The following is a 25,426-nucleotide window of genomic DNA, read 5'->3' as shown; positions in this document are numbered from 1 at the left end:
CATTCTTGTTTTATGTAGAGCTTCAGTCGTTCAACAGTCCGGGGTCTCCGCTGTCGTATTTTACGCTTCATAATGTGCCACACATTTTCGATGGGAGACAGGTCTGGACTGCAGGCGGGCCAGGAAAGTACCCGAAGCCACGCTGTTGTAACACGTGCTGAATGTGGCTTGGCATTGTCTTGCTGAAATAAGCAGGGGCGTCCATGAAAAAGACGGCGCTTAGATGGCAGCGTATGTTGTTCCAAAACCTGTATGTACCTTTATTTTTAATTAATGGTGCCTTCACAGATGTGTAAGTTACCCATGCCTTGGGCACTAATGCACCCCCATACCATCACAGATGCTGGCTTTTGAACTTTGCGTCGATAATAGTCTGGATGGTTCGCTTCCCCTTTGGTCCGGATGACACGATGTTGAATATTTCCAAAAACAATTTGAAAGGTGGACTCGTCAGACCACAGAACACTTTCCCACTTTGCATCAGTCCATCTTAGATGATCTCGGGCCCAGAGAAGCCGGCGGCGTTTCTGGATGTTGTTGATAAATGGCTTTCGCTTTGCATAGTAGAGCTTTAACTTGCACTTACAGATGTAGCGACAAACTGTATTTAGTGACAGTGGTTTTCTAAGGTGTTCCTGAGCCCATGTGGTGATATCCTTTAGAGGTTGATGTCGGTTTTTGATACAGTGCCGTCTGAGGGATCGAAGGGCACGGTCATTCAATGTTGGTTTCCGGCCATGCCGCTTACGTGGAGTGATTTCTCCAGATTCTCTGAACCTTTTGATGATATTATGGACCGTAGATGTTGAAATCCCTAAATTTCTTGCAATTGCACTTTGAGAAACGTTGTTCTTAAACTGTTTGACTATTTGCTCACGCAGTTGTGGACAAAGGGGTGTACCTCACTCCATCCTTTCTTGGGAAGCTGTTTTTATACCCAATCATGGCACCCACCTGTTCCCAATTAGCCTGCAGACCTGTGGGATGTTCCAAATAAGTGTTTGATGAGCATTCCTCAACTTTATCAGTATTTATTGCCACCTTTCCCAACTTCTTTGTCACGTGTTGCTGGCATCAAATTCCAAAGTTAATGATTATTTGCAAAAAAAAATAAAAATGTTTATCAGTTTGAACATCAAATATGTAGCATATTCAACTGAATATGGGTTGAAAATGATTTGCAAATCATTGTATTCCGTTTGTATTTACATCTAACACAATTTCCCAACTCATATGGAAACGGGGTTTGTTTTTTTTGCCCTAAATCACAAGTGTCTCAAAGGTCTGCCAAAGCCACAACGACATCCCCACAATGGACGTCCAGTGGATCTAGTTAATAGTGTATAATTATAATTGTTAATAGTGTAGTATTATTTTATGTTTAAAAACAAAAACATAAGTAGCAGGTACATCTACTGTACTGTTAAAATGTTGGTTACTGTAGTTCTATTGAAATGTTCTTCAATATTGAAAATGAGAGCAGGAAGTGTTTCCTCTTGTAAATTCAACCTAAAGTATTTGTTGCATTTTATTCAAATAAGATGTGAATGCAGTGGCCATTGATTGTTGTTTAGTTGCTTGTTTGTATCCATAATTCATTTATATCTAATTCCCTTACAAGAAATAACAGGAGTATATGACACTTCACCGGTACCAGTATCCAGTGTTTATTTCACAGTCACATTGGTTGATTATTTTTGCTAAAAAGTTACTTAATCGATTTCAACTTAGTGAATCGTTTTTGATCGTATTGTTCTAAAAAAAAAAACATTGTCCCTGAATTGTATCGGCAACCACAATTTCTGAATCGAATCAGTGTTAAAAACAATCGTTACACCCCTACATAATAATTCAGTATCAAATGTGAATTATTTTTATTAGGTTCAATGAACTACTACTACTACTACTACAATTAAATTCAAAATAAAGCATGGTGATATGGAACACTAGTGGTGAAACTGTTATTTTTCCCCATATTAGAAATCAGGGATTATGCAGAGGACATTGGCATTAATCCAGAGACGGAGCCACATTTCATGTGGTTAGCCAAGGAAGCCATTGTTGCCCCGCTGCCTGCAGGATGGTTGAAGCGGTAAGTCAATGGAAGTTACACTGTTTTCTTTTAGAAAATACTGGCCATTAGGTTTTGGTTTTTTTTACATCCGGGCTATTCAACTACATAATGAAGAGGGCCGCAGTTTCAAGAGCCAGAGGGTTCAGGTGCCGGACATTGAAATTTGGCTGTTTCGTCAGAAAGCACATCCACAGTTTATATTCCTTTGAGACTGCGTTTACTTAATTACAAACTAAACACACGGGCTTTCACACTGCACTGTCAACAAATTCATTATTCTGAACTTGCTAATCCTTTCCAGCGTGTGCAGCGAGAGAGATAGTTAACAGCATGAAGAAATAGAAGGTCCAGAAGTTTTGTTATTTATTCTTTTGAATTAGTTTCTTTCCCCAGTTTTACTTCTTTACACTTCTTCTTTCATTTAGGTTTGTTAGACTGAAAATATAAACATAAAACAAACATTACAAAATACTGAAAATATAAACATAAAATAAACATTACAAAAGTATAATGTATATTCTTTATTTTACTTAATAAAGTCTGTTATGTATGTTACATAAATAAAATAGATTTCAAGAGGTTTATGTTAATACATTAACACAATCAACTACAGATGACTATAGAAATTAAACCTTGCACACAATGACTGGCTCAACAACCTAAGTAAGGTGTAGGGTTATCTTCCTCTACTGGTCAAATTTAGCGCTACATGTACAGGACTGTCTCAGAAAATTAGAATATTGTGATAAAGTCCTTTATTTTCTGTAATGCAACTAAAAACATGAAAATGTCATACATTCTGGATTCATTACACATCAACTGAAATATTGCAAGCCTTTTATTATTTTAATATTGCTGATTATGACATACAGCTTAAGAAAACTCAAAAATCCCATCTCAAAAAATTTGAATATTTCCTCAGACCAAGTAAAAAATAAAGATAACAGCAAAACAAAATCAAACATTTGAAAATGTCAATTAATGCACTTAGTAATTGTTTGGGAATCCTTTTGCACGGATTACTGCATCAATGTGGCGTGGCATGGAGGCAATCAGCCTGTGGCATTGCTGAGGTGTTATGGATGCCCAGGATGCTGATCTGTTGAAAAGCTCTATGGAGATGATGATTTCATTTTCCAGCATGATCCAGCAGTGCCAAAACCACCAGTAACTGGTGTACTGACCATGGCATTACTGTCCTCGATTGGCCTGCCAACTCCCCTGACCTGAACCCCATAGAGAATTTGTGGGGTATTGTGAAGAAGAAGCTGAAAGACACCAGACCCAATAATGCAAATGAGCTAAAGGTCGCTATTGAAGCATCCTGGGCATCCATAACACCTCAGCAATGCCACAGGCAGATTGCCTCCATGCCATGCCGCATTGGTGCTATAATCCGTGAAAAGTATCCCCAACCAAGTACGGAGTGCATTAATTGACATTTTCAAATGTTTTATTTTGTTTTGCTGTTATAAATCTTTACTTTTTACTTGGTCTGAGGAAATATTCAAAATTTTTGAGATGGGAATTTTGAGTTTTCTTAAGCTGTATGCCATAATCAGCAATATTAAAATAATAAAAGGCTTGCAATACTTCAGTTGATGTGTAATGAATCCAGAATGTATGACATTTTTGTTTTTTAGTTGTATTACAGAAAATAAAGGACTTTATCGCAATATTCTAATTTTCTGACAGTCCTGTATATAACAACACAACCACAAATACAAAAGACATCACACAAAGTCAGCAATTTCAATTCAAACCAAACTCAATATCTTTATGCACAATATATACTTACAAATTTTGGACCAAGTTTAGTGATGAAGCTTACAGGTGTGGATTTCTATTGTTATTGCTGGTCTGGAACAGTGTCCACCGCTTAAAATGTCCAAAACAAAAAACAATGACTCGAGCATTGGCTCAGGGCAGAACATTCATACTTTTTTTTACAGTCGCTGTCAAAAGTCCAATTTTTGCAATTTATGTAGATTTTTTTTCCAGGGTGAATTGTAATATTTTTTGAGTAGTCTTCTTCCAGTCACCCCACTGCTGTGTCATTGTGCCACAATGTTGCCCCCTGCAGGGTGGTGGGAGTACTGCATTCATGAGCAAACTTAGTTTGAATGGTTTCATCAAGCCTATTTGGGTGATGTTATTTGGCCCTGCCGGCCGCTAGTTTTATAAACCTGCTTTACATACTGGATATGTTGAATATTGAATGGACAGGAAAGTTCCCTTATCTATTCCTATTGTTTAAAGCAGGTTTCCTCAAACTTTTTGACATTGGGGCCACATTGGGTTAAAATAATTTGGCTGGGTGCCGGGCTATCTGTTTGTGTGTGTATTTATCTATGTATGTATATATATATATATATATATATATATATATATATATATATATATATATATATATATATATATACACACACAATAAACCAGTGAAGTTGGCACGGCACGTTGTGTAATTCGTAAATAAAAACAGAATACAATGATTTGCAAATCCTTTTCAACTTATATTCAATTGAATAGACTGCAAAGATATTTAATGTTCGAACTGAGAAACGTAATTTTTTTTTTTTTTTGCAAATGATCATTAACTTAGAATTTAATGGCAGCAACAAATTGTAACATGTGGCTTGGCATTGTCTTGCTGAAATAAGCAGGGGCGTTCATGATAACGTTGCTTGGATGGCAACATATGTTGCTCCAAAACCTATATGTACCTTTCAGCATTAATGGTGCCTTCACAGATGTGTAAATTACTAATACACCCCCATACCATCACAGATACTGGCTTTTGAACCTTGCACCTATAACAATCTGAATGGTTCATTTCCTCTTTGGTCCGGAGGACACGACGTCCACAGTTTCGAAAAACAATTTGAATGTGGACTCGTCAGACCACAGAACACCTTTCCACTTTGCATCAGTCCATCTTAGATGAGCTCAAGCCCAGCGAAGCCAGTGGCGTTTCTGGGTGTTGTTGATAAATGGCTTTCGCTTTGCATAGTAGAGTTTTAACTTGCACTTACAGATGTAGCAACAAACCGTAGTTACTGATAGTGGTTTTTTGAATTCTTCCTGAGCCCATGTGGTGATATCCTTTACACACTGATGTCGCTTTTTGATGCAGTACCGCCTGAGGGATCGAAGGTCCGTAATATCATTGCTTACGTTCAGTGATTTCTCCAGATTCTCAGATTCTCTGAACATTCTCTGAACCTTTTGATGATATTATGGACCGTCCCTAAATTCCTTGAAATAGCTCGTTGAGAAATGTTGTTTTTAAACTGTTGGACAATTTGCTCATGCATTTGTTCACAAAGTGATGACCCTCGCCACATCCTTGTTTGTGAATGACTGAGCATTTCATGGAAGCTGCTTTTATACCCAATCATGGCACCCACCTGTTCCCAATTAACCTGTTCACCTGTGGGATGTTCCAAATAAGTGTTTGATGAGCATTCCTCAACTTTCTCAGTTTTTTTTGGAGCTTGTGCTAGCCTTTTTGAAACATGCTGCAGGCATCAAATTCCAGTTTTCCAGTTCGAACGTTGAGTATCTTGTCTTTGCAGTCTATTCAATTTAATATAGGTTGAAAAGGATTTGCAAATCATTATATTTTGTTTTCAACAGCCGATATGGGCATCTATATCAACTATATGATTTGCCTGAGAAGCTGGACAGGCCAAAAATAAAAAATAAAAAAAATAAATTGTTTTTATTTACGATTTACACAACGTGCCAACTTCACTTGTTTTGGGGTTATATATACATATATGTTTGTGTGTGTGTGTGTATATATACATACTGTAAATATATACCGGTATATATATATATATATATATATATATATATATATATATATATATATATATATATACATAATGTGTGTGTGTGTGTATGTGTGTATATATATATATATATATATATGTGTGTGTGTGACTTGTGTAAATATATGTTTACATTTACATACAGTATGTATTTGTTTGTGTGTATATATGTATATTTATATATGTATACATATATGCATATACAGTCGAGGTCAAAAGTTTACATACACTTGTGAAGGACATATTGTCATGGCTGTCTTGAGTTTCCAATCATTTATACAAGTCTTATTTTTTTGTGATAGAGTGATTTGAGCACATATTTTTTTGTCACAAATTTTTTTTATGAAGTTTGGTTCTTTTACGAATTTATTATGGGTCTACTAAAAATAGGACCAAATCTGCTGGGTCAAAAGTATACATACAGCAACATACGTGATCAATTTTGGTGATGTAGAAAAAGTTACAATCAAATCAAATTAGCTTCATGGCATGGCCTCTTAACTTCATGTGAGTGATTATGATTGACAACACCTGTTGACTTCTCTGAGCCCATTTAAATAGGGCTCATGTGATGCAGTCATTAGACTCGGTTACAAACGCGACAATGGGAAAGTCAAAGGAACTCAGCACAGATCTGAAAAAACTAATCATTGACTTGAACAAGTCAGGAAAGTCACTTGGAGCCATTTCAAAGCAGCTTAAGGTCCTGTGCAGACAATTGTTCGTAAGTATAAAGTGCATGGCACAGTTTTGTCATTGCCACGATCAGGAAGAAAACGCAAACTATCACCTGCTGCTGAGAGAACATTGGTCAGGATCATCAAGAGTCAACCGAGAACCCCCAAAAAGCAGGTCTGCAACGAATTCGAAGCTGCTGGAACACAGGTGTCAGTGTCCACAGTCAAGCGTGTTTTTCATCGCCATGGACTGAGAGGCTACCATGCTAGAAGGAAGCCATTGCTCCAGATGCGACATCTTAAGGCTTGTCTAAAGTTTTCTGCTGATCACATGGACAAAGATAAGACCTTCTGGAGGAAAGTTCTGTGGTCAGATGAAACAAAAATTTAGCTGTTTGGCCACAATACCCAGCAATATGTTTGGAGGAGAAAAGGTGAGGCCTTTAATCCCAGTAACACCACACCTACCGGCAAGCTTGGTGGTGGTAGTATTATGCTCTGGGCCTGTTTTGCTGCCAACGGAACTGGTACTTTACAGGTTGCAAATGGGACAATGAAAAAGGAGGATTACCTCCAAATTCTTCAGGACAACCTAAAATCATCAGCCCGGAGTTTGGGTCTTGGGCGCAGTTGAATGTTCCAACAGGACAATGACCCCAAACACACGTCAAAAGTGGTAAAGGAATGGCTAAATCGGGCAAGAATTAAGGTTATAGAATGGTCTTTCCAAAGTCCTGATTTAAACCCCATTGAGAACATGTGGATAATGCTGAAGAAACAAATCCATGTGAGAAAAGCAACAAATTTAGCTGAACTGCACCAATTTTGTCAAGAGGAGTGGTCAAAAATTCAACCAGAAGCTTTCCAGAAGCTTGTGGATGGCTACCAAAAGCGCCTTATTGCAGTGAAACTTGCCAAGGGAAATGTAACCAAATATTAACATTGCTGTATGTACAGGTATACTTTTGACACAGCAGATTTGGTCACATTTTCAGTAGACCCATAATAAATTCATAAAATAGCCAAACTTCATGAATGTTTTTTGTGACAAACAAGTATGAGCTCTCCATCACAAAAAAATAAGAGTTGTAGAAATTCTTTACAAGTGTATGTAAACTTTTGACCACGACTGTATATATACGGTACATATATATATATATATATATATATATATATATATATATATATATATATATATATATATATATATATATATATATATAGCAAACGCAACATGAAAAATATCCCACTTTTCTTTTGTAAAAAAAAAAAAAAATCTGTACAGCAGATATGGGCATCTACATCAACAATACGATTTGCCTGAGCAGATAGACAGGACAGATCTCAAGAAAAAAAATTTGTTTGGGGCATCCCGTGAGCCTCAAGAAAACAATTTTGTTTGGGGCATCCCGTGAGCCAGATTGTGGACGCTTGAGTGCTGCATCCGGCCCATGGGCTGTAGTTAGAGGACTCTTGGTTTAAAGGTTGTATGTAATAACAGTCCACAATAGATGCACTTTTTTATTTATATGAATGCTTAAAATCCATCCAGGTTTTCAGCAATTTTGTATTTTGATTACCTTATTTTGTTATACAGATCAAAATATTCGTTTTCACTGCACTCGGTGATGAATACACAACCTTGAAGGTGTGGAATTGTTTTTTTGTTCAAATGTAATGTATTACACATAAAGGAGTTCAATAACTTTCAGGATTATATAAAGCATTGGTCCTGATTTCTTGAAGATACTAAAGCAAGGAAGCCATTTTAAGTGAGCGCGTATCAAAAATGTTCATAGACATAAGTCAATGTTGCCATTTTTGTTTATAACTAAAAAAAACTTTCTTTGACTTGATCCCTACAGTGAAGATGAAGGCGGGAAAATTTACTATCACAACTGCCAGTTGAACGCATCCATTTGGCAACATCCCAGCAAAGTGCACTACTCCAAGTTGGTGGTTCAGGAGCGTGATCGTATCCAGCCCAAGGCTATTGATGGGACCTCAATGGTGACGAACAAGCAGAAATATAAGAAACAGGAGGAAAGAAAAAGGGTGAAGGACATATTGAAAACACAGGGAGTGAGTAGTTTTCTCCTTGTGTGTTTTGTATGATACACTTTGATCTTTACACGATCTCTGTAATTACGTGTGTGGGGTGTGGCACACTTTAGGACTCCAAAAACAGTGATCCAGATCCAGTAGAAGATTACCAAGACAATACAAAAACAAGTTTTGGAGACCATGGTTCTGAATCCTCTCAACAACAGGTACAACATGTACTGTTAACTTGGCTTTGGCTATAGTGTTTGCCTTTGTCTATTAAAAGAAGTACTCTAAATCATCATATCAAACTATTTATAAAGCGCTTTTCATACATAAAATAAATGCAATGCAAAGTGATTTACATACTTAAAAGCAATACCCCAATGACCCAGTTCCCCCATTATCGGCACGCACACAAATACCTAACACAAACACACACACACACATACACACATTTATGAACAAATTAATGCATGGCTGAGTACAAAGGAGACATGTGAGTAAACACTATCACAAATAACATCTGCACCAGGATGTCATCAGACCATGGCCACCAGGACACTGACACAAAGTGCCCCCACAACACGGCCAATAACCCCTGATACAGATGGCTCCTTCTGAGGAACGCTGGAAAATAATAAAACTTGTAAAATAGTAAGAAACACGAGCAAAGATAAAGGATAAAATACAAGTAAAACATATGAAGAAAAACAAATATATATATATATATATATATATATATATATATATATATATATATATATACAGTAAATTTATAATAAATAAATATAACTAAATAAAATATCGCATATCTAATAAAATAAAAAGTAAAGTACTTATGACTTAAATAATACATATTAGGTAAAAACCAAATCAAAAAGGTGGTTCTTAAGCCTGCTTAAGTCCCACCCCAACCTAAACTTAAAGTCACCACCCCACATACACACACTATAGTATATACACTACAGCAGTGGTTCTCAAATGGGGGTACGCGTACCCCTGGGGGTACTTGAAGGTATGCCAAGGGGTACGTGAGATTTTTTTTTTTTAATTCTAAAAATAGCAACAATTCAAAAATCCTTTATAAATATATTTATTGAATAATACTTCAACAAAATATGAATGTAAGTTAATAAACTCAGTGAAGCACAAGGTCAGGTTTCTCACCATAATGTCTGTCAAAAAGAACTGTGAAAAGAAATGCAACAATGCAATATTCCGTGTTGACAACTAGATTTTTTGTGGACATGTTCCATAAATATTGATGTTAAAGATTTCTTTTTTTGTGAAGAAATGTTTAGAATTAAGTTCATGAATCCAGATGGATCTCTATTACAATCCCCAAAGAGGGCACTTTAAGTTGATGATTATGTGTAGAAATCTTTATTTATAATTGAATCACTTCTTTATTTTTCAACAAGTTTTTAGTTATTTTTATATCTTTTTTTCCAAATAGTTCAAGAAAGACCACTACAAATGAGCAATATTTTGCACTGTTACACAATTTAATAAATCAGAAACTGATGACATAGTGCTGTATTTTACTTCATCTCTTTTTTTCAACCAAAAATGCTTTGTTCTGATTAGGGGGTACTTGAATTAAAAAAATGTTCACAGGGGGTACATCACTGAAAAAAGGTTGAGAACCACTGCACTACAGTATGTATATTAATTTATTTATTAATATGGTTGGAACTGGCTATTGAGGTTTTTGCATGCAGCTTTTAATGTCTCCAATATTTTGTATGGAAAAAAACTTTAATAAAGGTTTTAACATTTTAAAGATTAAATTTACATATCTAGATTATAAACCATTACTCTTGCATGTATCTCTTCCATTGATCGGTCATCGTATATGCCGTTTTACGCACGCGTCAGTCTTTCCAACATGATAACCCAGAAGTACAGTAGATGGCACACACTGTCTTTGTTCATCAATAATGTTTTTCCTTCATATTTGAATGTCATTAGGCCTTTTTAGGGGGGCTAAAGGGTCCCTATAATATTCTAATCCCCTTAAATAATTTGGTGTTTTATTTTTTTAAAGTTCTGTTTAGCTGGGGGTTTTTTTTTTAAACAGTGCCGACAAATTTAATATAAAGTAGCCATAATGTGAGTTTTAATAATCATACAACCTGTCATTATTAATTTGAATAGAATTATACATCCATCAAGTTTCTCTTTACTTTGTAAAGTAAGGTAGAGATTAGCTGATTCACATTTGATTATCATTAGTGGATGATAAAATTAATACTTATAATGGTATATCAGCATTCTAAATATTACTATTATTTCCTCCCCTGTCTTTAAAAATGAATGACTCCTCTGTTTTAAACTCTGTTTTAAACTTTAATCAGGGTTCCTTGAACGCACCACAATTATTTGCTATGAGAGGCAAAATTAAACTTTTGTCAAATGCAACCATAAATATTATTTGTATTTCTTATCTTTCTGTCACCTCCTCTTAGTTCCCAAATGTTGGCGCTGTGTAAGAATGCATAAATGTGAGCTTTGATGGAGTTATGATGTTTGTGTTATGTAAAGGGGTGTGGGTAGTGTTACTATGTTACACAAATACACCTTCTTAATTTGATTCAAACAACATTATCATTTAGCTTTAACAACAAAAAAGATTGTATCCAAACTTTGATTTATTTTTGTTTTACATACATTTAAATGAAAAAAAATATTAAAATCTTTAAAAAATCTCAGGCCATGAGCTCCCTTATTGGTAGTGGCCCTGGAAAAACGTAAAGTGTTTATGCAACGGGCCAGCCCTGTCCTCTGTAGTTAACCGTCCTTGGATGGTACCCCTGAGTTGAAGTGAACCTGAATATATGTATTTCTTCCTTTCATGTGGTGTAAAGCTGTCAGGAGAGTTTTTCTACTCCAGTGATGTTTTAGAGACTGTAGTTGAAGAAGAGCATGGGTATATGAAGTACAAGAAGATCAAAGCAGCTAAAAGGTTAGCGGTTCTCTTTTGCTTTTAATGGAAAACAACTTACACAATCACATTTGTCGTCCTTGAGAAAGTTGACTCCAGATGAAAGCTATCTTGTTTGACTCACAAAGAGCATTATATTTGTTTTTTGTCAGTTCCCTTCTGTCTACAGCAGCTATTAATAGTCCCCAAATCCTTGAGGAGCACCCTGATGAAGAATTTAAGATATCCCAAGAAGGTAGTGTGTGAGTGTGTATACAAATATATACTAATAATCAGTGACGGGCCGTGCGTTTCCCACCTAGGCCTTCAGTGATGTCCGACTTCAATAAATACCAAAATTGATGTCACCACATAACCATTGCTTGAGAAATACTATACAGAAACACATTTACGCACTACTGGGCATTGTACAAAACGGGTTATTTTGTGGCGCATTTAAAAATCAATAAACCCGCATCAGCAATTAAAACATATCTTATGTGGTACTGTCAACATTTTAATTGCAAAAAACATATTAAATGTAAAAAAATGAAGAAATAAAATATCTGAACTCACATTTCATCGCCGGGACAGCTGAGCTAGCTTCCAGGGTTGGCCGACATCGTCTCACGAGATGTAGTTTTTCTTTAAATATCTTTCTTGAAAATGGCTTTATAAATACATGGGTTGTCTTGTCTAGTCATAAAAGATGCAGACGAGGCGTATTGGCTGAGTTTACTCCACAGCGTGCTCATCAAAAACATCCCGCTGCATGTCTACATTCAACAACCTAAACGGGGATACTGCGCATGCTCTTCACTACTGTGGCATGCTGCGTAATGGAGTTCTTGTGTTACCTAGCTCATAACATCACTATATATCAGCCTTAGGCCATCTAGAAGGCATTACTGACAACAACTCGTGATCTGATTGGCTATCACAACTGTCTGTCAAATGTTTGTGTCTGTTCACTTACAGCGCATAGACGCCTGCATTATTGATTCTGAAGGCTCGGGGCAGATTTCGTACAGCATGGCAACATAAGCTAGCTGAATTCTGATTGGATAAAAACTCTAATCTAAAAACAACAGCACTGGAAGGAGCATAATATGACATGAAGAGAATATGAATACATTTAGATATTTAGGGAAAGTAAATACAAAAATAATTTAATCTTTAATTATGATCATGATTTCTGGTTATGTTAGGCCAGCAGAGAAGGCCTTGCGAGCCCTGACGGCATACCACTGCTAATAATATATATTCCAATATTCAATCCTCAAACTCACCAACTTTACATCAATACTACTAATTGTCTATGTCTTATACCTCCAATTATTTTTCACTCACAGTATCACAGTTAAGCAAAGTTTGTAGCCGTTGTTGTGCGCGACCAGTCTTCCTCTCAGGAAATAAAACACACTGGTTTATCCCAAGTTCTTTTGGATGACATATATGTTGAGTAAGAAGGACCACTGAGACAGAATAGTACTTGGCCAATTTTTGATAAAGCTTTAGGAGACCAGCCCTTACAATGCGGCAATAGCAGCAGCAAGAAGAGGTCTAAATTCCAACAAAAAGAGTCCGCTTATGTAGAGCGAAAACAGCCCCTCCCGCCCAGAAAGAAATAGAGCTGTTGTTCCAAACAGATAAGGCCTTCTCCTCAGAAAGGGAGTATGTTATACCCCTACGAGGACAGTACGGCGCCTTCAAGGTGAAACAAAGAGTTTACTAGCGGACATAAGATAAAAAAAACAAAGTGTTCACATGGGAAAATATTAGCTGCTTTAAACATAACTATGGATTAAGAAAGACCACTTAAAAATATATGCATTCTCTACATTCTCCCTTCAGATCTTCCCCAGAAGATTTCTCATAAAAGAGCAACACTTCTAAAGCCCGCCCTACATTAAAGTAGATGCTGTTTCGGTTTTCGAGCAAGCTAGCAATAAACAAACCATAGTTACAAGGAAGGTGTAGAGGGATGGATGGAGTCAACGTCAATGTTGTCATTGTCAGGGAAGGAAACTAACAGTCCTTGAACGTCACTACTGTGCTTGACCCCCGTCAGCGACACAACAAGCCCAGAAATAGGGTGGGGTTGGCCTTCAACAGCCCTAACAATGATGCGGGTGCAAAGAGATTTAGCACAAGGGGCAACCAAACATCCACAGAAGACCATAATAGCAAGGAATACTCCAATTGAAATCAGGGTGGATTTGATGAAGTCGGACCATTTACCAAAAGTCCTGTGTAACCAATCTTTAGAACACATGATTAGTACGCTCAACCTTCTTAGTGGGAGCGTCAGGGAAAATCACACCTAAAAGTGGGAGGTTCTCAGCATCAAAGTACGGCGCCTTCAAGGTGAAACAAAGAGTTTACTAGCGTACATAAGATAGAAAACCCAAAGTGTTCACATGGGAAAATATTAGCTGCTTTAAACATTACTATAGAATAAGCTTTAAACATGACTATAGAATAAGAAATAACACTTTAAAATGTATGCATTCTCCACACCAACTTAATGTGTCTCAGCCAAAGGCTGGTAGATTTTTAGCCACTACTTCAAGAATGATAGTTTTCAGATCTTTCCAGATGTGGTTCCACTGGATTTTACTTTAAAGTACAGTAACACTCCCTTTGGATAAGTATCAGAGATCATGGTACAAGAGAGGAGCATGACTTTAACAATCATTGATCGGATCTTAATTTGTTAATGGAAACAAACAGAAAACAAGTAACAGATAGTGAAATGCGTGTTTTTGTTTTTTTTAATACTCTAAATCAGTGATTCTCAAACTTGGGCGGGCTCTATCTAATGGTACGCTAAACTGTGTATAATGTTACACTGGCTAAAATATTAAATATACTCGTTGAATAAAACCTCTTGTTTTTTATTGAATACTTAGGCCTACTACGCTATTGTATTTCAATGTTGGTAGTTAGTAAAAAAAAAGTTTGAGAACCACTAAAGTCATACTGAACCTGTATGACTTTAGGCGTAGTTTGCCTTAAGGAACCTATGATAATTTAATATTTTCAGACTTATAAATGTTGGATACTCATGTTAAACAATGCTAAAGCGTCAAATCATAAGGTTCATGTATTTACACGTGAGGCTCCAAGCAGTTTTGGATGTCTGAATGCTGTGTTTTGCAACCGTGTTTCAACAGATTGACGTCAATGGGTGCCGGACGTACTTCTATTGGTATTCTAGTACCGGGGTACCTCAACTTGAGAGCTCAATTCGTTCCACAACTGTAACTCGTAACTCAAAATGCTAGTATCGCTAATCCCATTGAAATTACTCAATCAGTTTAATCCTTCTTTGGTCCGTCTCAAAACACCACAATTTTAACATGTTACATGCCTTTTAAAACAAGAACAAACTTGGATCGTTGTTTCTGTTGCATACAGACGTCTTTGATTGTCAGACCGGAGAAGTCAGAGTTGACAGCAAGCTGTGTCTGTGTACCAGAGTCATGCTCAACTGTTTGTTGAGTCAGGGCTAGACAGAACAAACTGAAACACGGCAATGACAGCTTCTCAATATTTTTATGGATATATGTCCGTCGTTTGAACTGGTCTGGTGGCTGCATACTGCGCAGTCTGGCTGGAGCTTGTGTGTTGTGGAGTAAAAGTGTTGTTGCGAGGCTGACTCGCCAGGGAGGCTGCTAACAAGTACGACAGGTTTTAATGGTTTGTTTCTCTGATTTGGTCGTCCGCTTCTTCTCATTCTCAGTTAACTTTCTCAATTCTGGTGGTTGGGGGCAGAATTGGACAAATACAACTGGCGGCGGAGGGGTTTGTAAGTAAAGTTATGCTCGCAACTTAAAGAATAACAAAAATCCAAGCAATAGCTCGTATCCCAAATTACTCGTAAATTGAGTTACCACCATGTTCCCGGCCAGCCCAGACTGTTGTTAAAAGCCATCCGTGTCATGTTCTCTTGTCCCATGCCTTCCCGCCTGTCCTGCTGTCTTTTGTGTTAATTTGTCCACGACATGACTGGGAAATCTGGGCCAGTACAGAGTTGGATTAGTCGCTAAACTGCTGCTCAAAGACCGCACCTTTGCGATATTACTACTTGGTTGAAGAACCTCTAAAGAAAGCAGTAAATCACAATCTATCAGTGTCCTAATAGTTTTTATTTTGTGTAAGAGTGGTTGTCTGTGTAACATCAGTGTACAGACAGGGAGCTAATGTCAAGTTTTCAATCAAGCTGTGATAGGTTTACCGCAGAAATATTGTATAGATGGGAATAAAGCATTATTTTCATGTAATCGTGGAATGCGCACAATGACACTGATGTGAAACATGTGGCGAGATATACAATGTTGTTCATTTTCAACCGTGTCTCAAAAATAAAACCCATTAATGCTCGTCTTTAAGATACTGTATACATTCCAACAATGGGTGGAGAATGTGATTTGCATCTAAAAAAACAGCCCCTTAAAACAAACCATTTTGCAGGCAAAAATGGGCTTCAAATATGACTTTGGAGCAATATTTACGCATAATTTACACCAAAGAATAACCAATACATTTAAAAATCATAAGGAAGTGTGTTAAATGTTGATTGTAATTGAAAAGTGCCCCTTTAAAATGATGTACTGTATTTACAATACTACCTAATTCACAATCATATTAATGCTAATTTGTATGTTTTTCTCTTCATTATCAGACATCAAGGCATATGCACAGGACATTGGTATTGATCCAGAGACGGAGCCGGAGCTTATGTGGCTTGCCAAGGAGGCAATGTTTGCCCGACTGCCTCCAGAGTGGGTTGCTTTGTAAGTGTATGAACAGCACTCTCCTGTATCTTACAGCAAATAACATTGCCCAAAAAAAGCACTAAAAGCATAATTTCTTAAATTGTCTCAGGAAAAGCAAGATACTTACCACATTCTATCACACCATCATTCTATATGAACTACAATATACTGTAACCTTTTAGAGGTGTACCTAATTAGGCATTGTCTAAACTTTGAAATGCGCTTTTTGCTATTCTTTAACAAGGAGCTGAATGGAAAAAACCTGAATTTTTCTGTCGCCTTGCGTCTTTGTTGCAACCTGACGATTACACTCTAAGCTTAACTGCTTCTTCTGGTCCCTCTGTTGTGCAAAAAGTACTCAAACATTGAACAGTTGGACATGTGCATCCGATTCCAAACCCACAGTTATCAATGAAATGATTTGCAAATGTCAAGAATATTAATTAACAAAAAATGTGTAAAATATATATTTTTTTCCAAGATAATTGCTCAATCCGTGTTCTACCTCAAGATGAGGGTTGATGGATGAAGTCTCGCTGGGGTACGAGAAAAGCGAGAGGCAAGCGTTGGCTAATAGGCCAACAACAGTTCACTGTATGGGGCACTTCAGTGTAAGCTCATGAGTAAAATCTAAAATAAAGTGTTTTATTTAGTAGGGCTGCATTTTAGTAAAATCCAATTTGCTACATTTTGCCCTAGTCAAAGACTACGTTTACACTGCAGGCTGAAGTGGCCCTAATCAGATTTTTTCTAAATCAGATTTTTTCCATCTAATTGTTGACACTGCAAGTAAAATATGATTTTTATCCAGTGTAAACGCGCACAGGGCCCAATGTGGCCCAAATGTGGCCTCGACATCACTTGCATGTGCAGTTTGCTAATGTGAAAACAACGAAGGGAGGAAGTCGCTACTATTACTACAAAAAAAAAAAAAGTCACCACCTTAGATAAAATTAGTGTTTTTTTTATACGTGTAAATAAATTAAAGTAATATAATTTATGAATGGATCTATACAGTGTAATATATTTGTAATCTTTTTATGGCTGTTAGTAGAAGAAACACGGACATCAGCGTGGATCTACGGGAGCTTTATTTTTCAACTCACATGTCCTTCAACAATCGCTATTCCTATAGAATCAGAATACATATTCATATATTAAATATAGCCTATTATTCAATCATTATTGACAAGTAATGCACCGAAAATTTGCTGGTGGGTCGGGGGCAGTCTTCCCGTCCAGTTGCAGGGAGTCTCTGGGCCCCTCAGAGCCCCTCTGGGCGGGCGTTTCGCCTTTATGCCCGTGTGGGATGTGGTCTTTCGCTGGCTTGGGGGCTGGCTGTCCCCTGCTTCTCCCGTGCCTTGTCCTCTGCCATGCGCGTCTGTCTATGGCCTGCTGCTGGCCCTGCTGGGCGGCTCTGGGGTTCCTGTCACCGGCCTGGCTGCGAGGGGCCGGTGGTCTCTTGTTCCTTGGGTGCCACACCTGCTGTTTTGGGTTGGGCTCTCTGGGTGGTCGGGGCCGTACTTTGGCTCCTGCACATACTGGGAGACAAATATATTGTATATACAAATAAAAATACAGTATATACTCACATACACACAATTATTCATACATGTATACATACATACATACTGTATGCGCACACATAGGTACCTACGATCCCACATACATACACAAATACAGTACATACCTAAACACTCAAGGTACATACATCCACATGCATGTTCACTGTAGAATGATACATATACACATACTGTATATATACAAGCGAATATATACATACAGTGACGCATATAATCACTTTTCATCAAACTTATATTAACGTTGTTCCACTAGGGGAAACTGGATAACACACGACACACTGACAAAGCTTAACCTATTGTTACTATAACAATCTGCAAGGTTAATACAGTACGCTCCTCTTTCTTCCCCTCCACTTATCTGCTTTCTTTTGTATTTCAAGTTATCATTACATATATGTATTATTACATTTGAAACAATTGTATTGTTGATAATAGAAGTAATTATTGTTAATATTCATTATCAATATTACTATATCTATTGGTATTTGTATTGCTATTGAAAGTACAGACCATTTCAATAATGGTGCACTGTTAACTGGCGAAATGAGCAACGGGAGGGGAGAAGAGATACTTTCACAGTGATTCATGTGGACAAGGTCATTCTCTGGTCAGAATGTGCTTTTCACAGTAATACTGCAGTTTATACATAGGCAAATACATGTTTTTCATCACAGTTGGACACCACCACCCCTTGTATTTAGAATTAAGATCGCATACCGGTGGTAATCAAGATGTCAATTTAGTGTTGTAACAAATCTAATACAGTTCATTCAAAAGATGGTCAAACATCAGTGTTTGACTAAAACTTTTTGTCTCTGACTTTCTCCCTACAGCCAAGATGAGAGTAAGAATATTTTCTATTACAACTACCAGTTATCGATATCCACATGGGAGCATCCTTGCGATGTGAAGTACCGCCAACTGGTGGCTCAAGAGCGTGAGCGCCTCAAGCGGAGTGCTCTCCTCTTGGACTCAGAAGGCAAACATGATATAGAAGAAGAGGGGTCTGTTAAAACAACAAATGTAAGTCAGTACCCATTAAGTTCAAGCAACACCAAGCAGTAATTTAAGATTGTGTTTTTTAGCATATGGCAAAGTTTATACTATAAAGGTGCCGTACTGTTATCATTGCTGTCAGTTTAAGCGCTACCACAAACCCTTCATCTTTGATTGTTAAACCAGATGGTAATTATAATGTTTTAGTTCATTTCAAACATCTTTAACAAATTACATAAAGGAACACACTGTTAACACTTGCACGATTCAACGTGCTCTAAATGTCTACAACGTGCAATTTAGGACTGCATAGACACTGATGCAGTGGAGAAGATGACTGAGCCAGGAGTGTACAAGAAAGCTCATTCTGAGAACCAAACTACTGAAGCATCACAGCAACAGGTACATGCATGCACTGTGTACAGGCTCTTATCTCTTATTGGTGTGTATTTTTGTCTACTGTCCTAGGCTTGTGTCATAGAGTTTAAGAAACTAATAGTAAACTGTCAAGTTATTTTGTTCCGAAGCAATCAGCAGAGTGTCTGGCTTCTGACCACTCTTCTAACCATGACATCACTGAGAGGGGGGAAGAGCAGTATGTCGAGAGGTGTGTTGTTGTTCTTATTGTGTGTAATGTGATAAACATCTTATTTGAAATCCTTTTTGCTAAAGAATCAGACTAGACCCAACAAGTTTAAATATTTGTTAACGATTTTATAACCCTCTTGTTAGCCACCTTGAGTCCACAGCAAGCACGAGTAGCCTACAGATCCCTGAGGAGCACCATGATGAAGAACCTACTCTTTCTGAAGAAGGTAGATTATTATTATTATTATTATTTATTTATTTAACCTGCTCTGTACTATGTAAACAGCATCATGTTGGTAAGGTTATATTGTGGAACTGTAAATATGATTGTTATTAAAGGTTTGTTATTGATTCCTTGTTCGGTAGTTTAGTCGTTCTAATTAGCTTGTTTTTTTTCCTCTATGTCTTTAGAGATTAGGGAATATGCACGGGATATAGGCATTGAACCAGATAGAGAGCAACAGCTTATGTGGCTTGCCAAGGAGGCAATTGTTGCTGGACTTCCTCCAGGATGGATGGAGCGGTAAGTCACTGTCGTAACTTTCCTCCTACAATCAGATTAAATACAGCCCTTTTTTCTCTGTAAATACAGTAATTTGCAGCATTCCAGCAATAGAGAAACAATTAAATGTATAATAATAACATTTCACTTTTATCTTACTTTTGTAAACTGCCCGTCGCTGAATGATCAAGTATTTAGATTCCGTGTTATAGTTTGTTAGCACTGCAAAATGAGTCATAACAAATAGGTCCATCTCGCCATAATAAACAAACAAAGAAATCCCGTCAGAAACCATATCTACAGGTTTTCTGCTTGCTTAAGGGTGTCCTAGAATAGCAGACTATTTTAATTCGCAGGAGCCTGATTTGACTATTAACCTTGTAGTCCAATTGTCGGACATTGAATCCCCTTTTGTTAAAGTGCCTTTTTTTGGCATTGCAAATTGACGCTGCTTTAAAACGTACTTGAATTGATGTAGACAAGGTTTAGCTGGCTGACTTTGGCTAAAATGATAGTTAAAGTTACAATAAATCCTGATCAGGACTGAACCATGCTAGTAGTTTGATAGCATACAGCATACTTGCCAACCTTGAGACCTCCGATTTCGGGAGGTGGGGGGTGGGGGGCGTGGTCGGGGGTAAGGCGGGGCGTGGTTGGGGCGGGGGGCGTGGTTGGGGGCGTGGTTAAGAGGGGAGGAGTATATTTCCAGCCAGAATTCACCAATTCGAGTATTTCATTCATATATATATGTATGTATGAAATACTTGACTTTCAGTGAATTCTAGCTATATATATATATTTATTTATTTTATTATATATATAAATAAAATAAATACTTTTTTGAATTTCAGTGTTCATTTATTTACACATATACACACACATAACACTCATCTACTCATTGTTGTACTTGAAAGTACAATGCAATAAAATTCCGCTATCAAATACACAGTAATGAAAACACAGTTGTTCTACTAACTGTACTGTGTGTTATGAAAGTAGAGTATGTGTGTGTGTGGCCCTTTAATAGGTGACAGCATGTGAGGTGAGTGTGTGGGCGAGAGAAGAGAGGGAGCGGTAGCAAGTGCGGGGAGGGACTGGTTGGTTTTGTGTTGGATTGGCTGTGTGCAAGCAATCAATAAAGCAAGATTTGCAACTAATCGCTGGACTCATCATTCACCCTAAAGTCGTCCGCTGTGGAGACCCACTGCCGGGTAAGGTGAAAGGTGTTGCCCCGAGCATACATCGGCCCTGGAGAAGTGTCTCCCCTGTGCTCTTAGACTACGGTCTCGTTCTTCTGCTTCGTCTCCTTGTGTGCGCACACTGGACTCAGGTCCGCATGGAGCTGGAGGGGGCGTGGCCTCCAGCTGTGGCTGAATTCCGGGAGGTTTTCGGGAGAAAATTTCTTCCGGGAGGTTTTCGGGAGAGGCGCTGAATTTCGGGAGTCTCCCGGAAAATCCGGGAGGGTTGGCAAGTATGGCATACAGTATTTGTTACTCCCTCCGAGGTCTTAATCAAGGCTTAAGTCGTTTGTTTTGCTCACAGACATTTATTTTACCAACGATGCCAAATATAATGCCGTCAGAACTAATAAAATAAGCAAACAGAACTTACAATTAGTCTGACATCCAAAAAAGAAAACACATACATATCAGAAATAATCATACCTCATTGGCCTCATAAACTCCAAAGGAATAAAGTTTATTTTCATTGCATTACCGTCTTCCACATCAAACACTTGTTGTCTCATGCTGCTTCCTTAATTCCGTCACATATTAATTGTCCCCCCAACAACGTGACCAAATCTGAACAAAAAATATATTCCCCTCTCAATTTACATGGATTTTGTAACAAAAATAAAGTTAACATAAACTTGCATGAATTAACCCAAGGAAATCATTTTTTAATCACATTATGTGTACAATATGAACTTATATTTATGCATTGTATTTATTTATCCTTGCCAACTATGAAATTATATATCAAATATACATGTTGCTTCTGTCAGCAGCTACAGTATTCATTTGAATCCTCTTCTTTGAATTAATCACTCCAGAGAAGATGAAACCGGGAATGTTTACTATCACAACTGCCACAAGGACACATCCATTTGGGAGCATCCCAGAAAGGAGTACTACTGTAAGCTGGTGCTTCAGGAGCGTGAGCGTATCCAGCGCACAGCTGTTAACGGGGCCAATGCGATGAAGACGAACAAGAAGAAATCCAAAGAGAAACTTGAGGAAAAGAAAATGACCAATGACAAATTCAAAACACAGCAAGTAGGTGGTTGTTGGTACTCTAAAATGTACACGCATGGTATCTTTAGGTTTGAGCGATACAGACAAAATTTGGCCGACAATATAGATTTTATTTCTATCGCCATATTGTAATATTGCATGTTGATGACACATTCTAAAATTTGGCGACAGCAAGCTAGAGTAAATTAATCTTCAATGCAAAATAGCTTTCTCTTCAGCGAGTGTGGCTAATGTCTTGCCACGTTGCAAAAAAACGCTTCCAAGTCACTAATCTTCGACTCTATGGAAGCAAGTAAAATATGCTTTTGACAAACATCATCACTGGAGGACGAGAGGACAATGAATAATTGAACATGCTACATTACAGACCATAAAAGAACAGAAAAAGTCGTGCTAACTGCTAAGCTGAAGCTCTTTGAATGTAAACAAGTGGGCGGTAATGATACCAAATATAGTTTCAGAATATGGTCGATACCACAGTTTTTGCTTTGTGTTGTTCTTGTTATTGTTTACAAACTCGGGAAAATTAATCCCTGGACACAGGAAGATTTATAGGGCAAGAAGCAAAGATTTAAATTGTTTTACTTATGCTTAATTATTTTATCTAGGATGTAACTAACAAATCTCACGGTACGATATCATAAGGTAAAATATTATTGTGATATATGTACAAAAAAAAAGGCTTAATAATGTTATATGGGGACGGCGTGGCGAAGTTGGGAGAGTGGCCGTGCCAGCAACCTGAGGGTTCCTGGTTCAATCCCCACCTTCTACCAACTTCGTCACGTCCGGTGTGTCCCTGAGCAAGACACTTCACCCTTGCTCCTGATGGATCATGGTTAGGGCCTTGCATGGCAGCTCCCGCCATCAGTGTATGAATGTGTGTGTGAATGGGTGAATGTGGAAATAGTGTCAAAGCGCTTTGAGTACCTTGAAGGTAGAAAAGCGCTATACAAGTATAACCCATTTACCAGTTACCATTTTTATTGTTTAAAATGAAGTGGCAGGAATGTTTATGATGAACACACTTACTGTAATTGAACACAAACATTATGTTAAAATGTTCCGATATTATCGGCCGATAAATGCTTTAGAATGTAATATCGGGAATTATCGGTATCGTTTTTTTTTATTATCGGTATCGTTTTTTTTTTGTTTTTTGTTTTTATTAAATCAACATAAAAAACACAAGATACACTTACAATTAGTACACCAACCCCAAAAACCTCCCTCCCCAATTTACACTCATTCACACAAAAGGGTTGTTTCTTTCTGTTATTAATATTCTGGTTCCTACATTATATATCAATATATATCAATACAATCTGCAAGGGATACAGTCCGTAAGCACACATGATTGTGCGTGCCGCTGGTCCACTAATAGTACTAACATTTAACAGTTAATTTGACTCATTTTCATTAATTACTAGTTTCTATGTAACTGTTTTTATATTGTTTTACTTTCTTTTTTATTCAAGAAAATGTTTTTAATTTATTTATCTTATTTTATTTTCAATTATTTTTTAAAAAAGGACCTTATCTTCACCATACCTGGTTGTCCAAATTAGGAATAATAATGTGTTAATATCCACGACTGTATATATTGGTATCGGTTCATATCGGTATCGGTAATTAAGGGTTTGGTCAATATCGGAATATCGGATATCGGCAAAAAGCCATTATCGGACATTATTAGTTATAATCATATTTATTACTACAAATATAAATTTTTAAGTGCAAATAATTTTGCAGGGACATCCACTGTTTCAAGCAAATATTATTAAAAAAACTTACAGTTCAGTGTCTTTAAAGGGAAAAACATTGAGTGTAAAACATTGTCCACCAATGTTAATTTTTGACAGGTTTTTAAATTAGTTTCAGTTATAGTCTTTTGACCAAAATGTGTTTTAGTCATGTGTTAGTCATCTAAATTAATTTAGTTTTAGTCGACGAAATTCCTAAACATTAGTCTTGAAAGGACTTTTATTAATTATTATTGCAGAGCATCTCAAAAACTGAATTCACAACAAGACCTGCACTCCAACATTTCAATAAGAACATTTCTCACACACACACTACTTATGGGCAGCACGGTGATACGGAGGTTAGTGCGTGTACCTCACAATACGAAGGTCCTGAGTTCAATCCCGGGCTCGAGATCTTTCTGTGTGGAGTTTGCATGTTCTCCCCGTGACTGCGTGGGTTCCCTCCGGGTACTCCGGCTTCCTCCCACCTCCCACCTCTTACCTCCACCAAACAAATTATGTTTTTGCCAGGGTTCTTTTGTCTGTTTGTTGGCAACATAATTCAAATAGTTATGGTTATATTTTGATGAAATTTTACAGGAAATGTAAAAAAAAAAACAATTTCCTCTCATCAACTACGAACACACTTCATGTATCGGCCTTTCCAAGCTTTCCTGGTTCTAAACCAAAGGCTGTGGGCTGAGCCAGGGCAGGTGGTGCACTTTCATACGCACTTCAAATTACAACTTAAGTCTCTCCAAAAATAGCTTTATTTGCAAAAAAAAAAAGGTTTTCTTTCCAAGGTTAACAAAAATAACTTTAACTAGGTTCAAAGCTATAAACCAAACTAAGCTCAAGTGTTGCGTAAGCAGTGGTCAAAAAATGTAGAATCTATGCAGTATCCACGTGGATCCAGCAGAAGAGATTACAAAGGCCAATTCTAAAGTAGATAGTACTGAATACTCACAGAAAAAGGTACATGCACCGAAGTCTACGTTCATCCACTTTAAATTGGTAGTGTTCAGTGTTTCTTGAGAATAATGTTTCACTATTGTTTTGTCTCCAAAAAGGTGTCAGGAAGGCTGCTGGATGCTGGTTATTTTATGGCAGCGGATATTGAAGTGAGGGAAGAAGAGTGGCGATCAGAGAATGCTATGAGGTCTGATCACAGAAAATGTATACTTTAGATCAGACCTGGGCAAATTAAGGCCCGGGGGCCGCATGCGGCCCGTTAAGCTTTTCAATCTGGCCCGCCGCACATTCCCAAATTATTTATTTGGATCTTTAAGATGGAAACTGTAGCTGCCATTAATGATGTGCAGTGATGTTTTCAAATTACCGTAAGTCTTGAACTATACAAAGTATTTCATTGGTTGGAATCTGCGCTTTTGCATGATATACTAGTTACTATGGTAATCTAATT

At 37.4% G+C, this 25,426-nt stretch overlaps 1 protein-coding gene across 11 annotated transcripts in view; it reads left to right on the top strand.

Moving 5' to 3' along the window:
- The window catches only part of LOC133572689 (uncharacterized), a 43,778-nt gene that overhangs the window by 4,078 nt on the left and 14,274 nt on the right, over positions 1-25,426 (top strand). For all 11 annotated transcript variants that reach the window (XR_009810569.2, XM_061925593.2, XM_061925601.2 and 8 more), the window contains exons 2-14: positions 1,981-2,092; positions 8,450-8,666; positions 8,759-8,854; positions 11,498-11,595; positions 11,727-11,809; positions 16,241-16,352; positions 18,751-18,940; positions 19,217-19,315; positions 19,441-19,520; positions 19,646-19,728; positions 19,913-20,024; positions 22,057-22,279; positions 25,074-25,162. Coding sequence is in view for 10 of the 11 variants with exons in the window: in XM_061925593.2 (XP_061781577.1) it covers positions 1,981-2,092; positions 8,450-8,666; positions 8,759-8,854; positions 11,498-11,595; positions 11,727-11,809; positions 16,241-16,352; positions 18,751-18,940; positions 19,217-19,315; positions 19,441-19,520; positions 19,646-19,728; positions 19,913-20,024; positions 22,057-22,279; positions 25,074-25,162 (1,594 nt within the window). In the remaining variant the exon portion in view is untranslated. The remainder of the gene's footprint in view (positions 1-1,980; positions 2,093-8,449; positions 8,667-8,758; positions 8,855-11,497; positions 11,596-11,726; positions 11,810-16,240; positions 16,353-18,750; positions 18,941-19,216; positions 19,316-19,440; positions 19,521-19,645; positions 19,729-19,912; positions 20,025-22,056; positions 22,280-25,073; positions 25,163-25,426) is intronic.

This window comes from Nerophis lumbriciformis, linkage group LG30, assembly GCF_033978685.3.
Source record: "Nerophis lumbriciformis linkage group LG30, RoL_Nlum_v2.1, whole genome shotgun sequence".
NCBI classification, from domain to species: domain Eukaryota; kingdom Metazoa; phylum Chordata; class Actinopteri; order Syngnathiformes; family Syngnathidae; genus Nerophis; species Nerophis lumbriciformis.
This window is presented reverse-complemented; position numbering and strand designations above follow the sequence as displayed.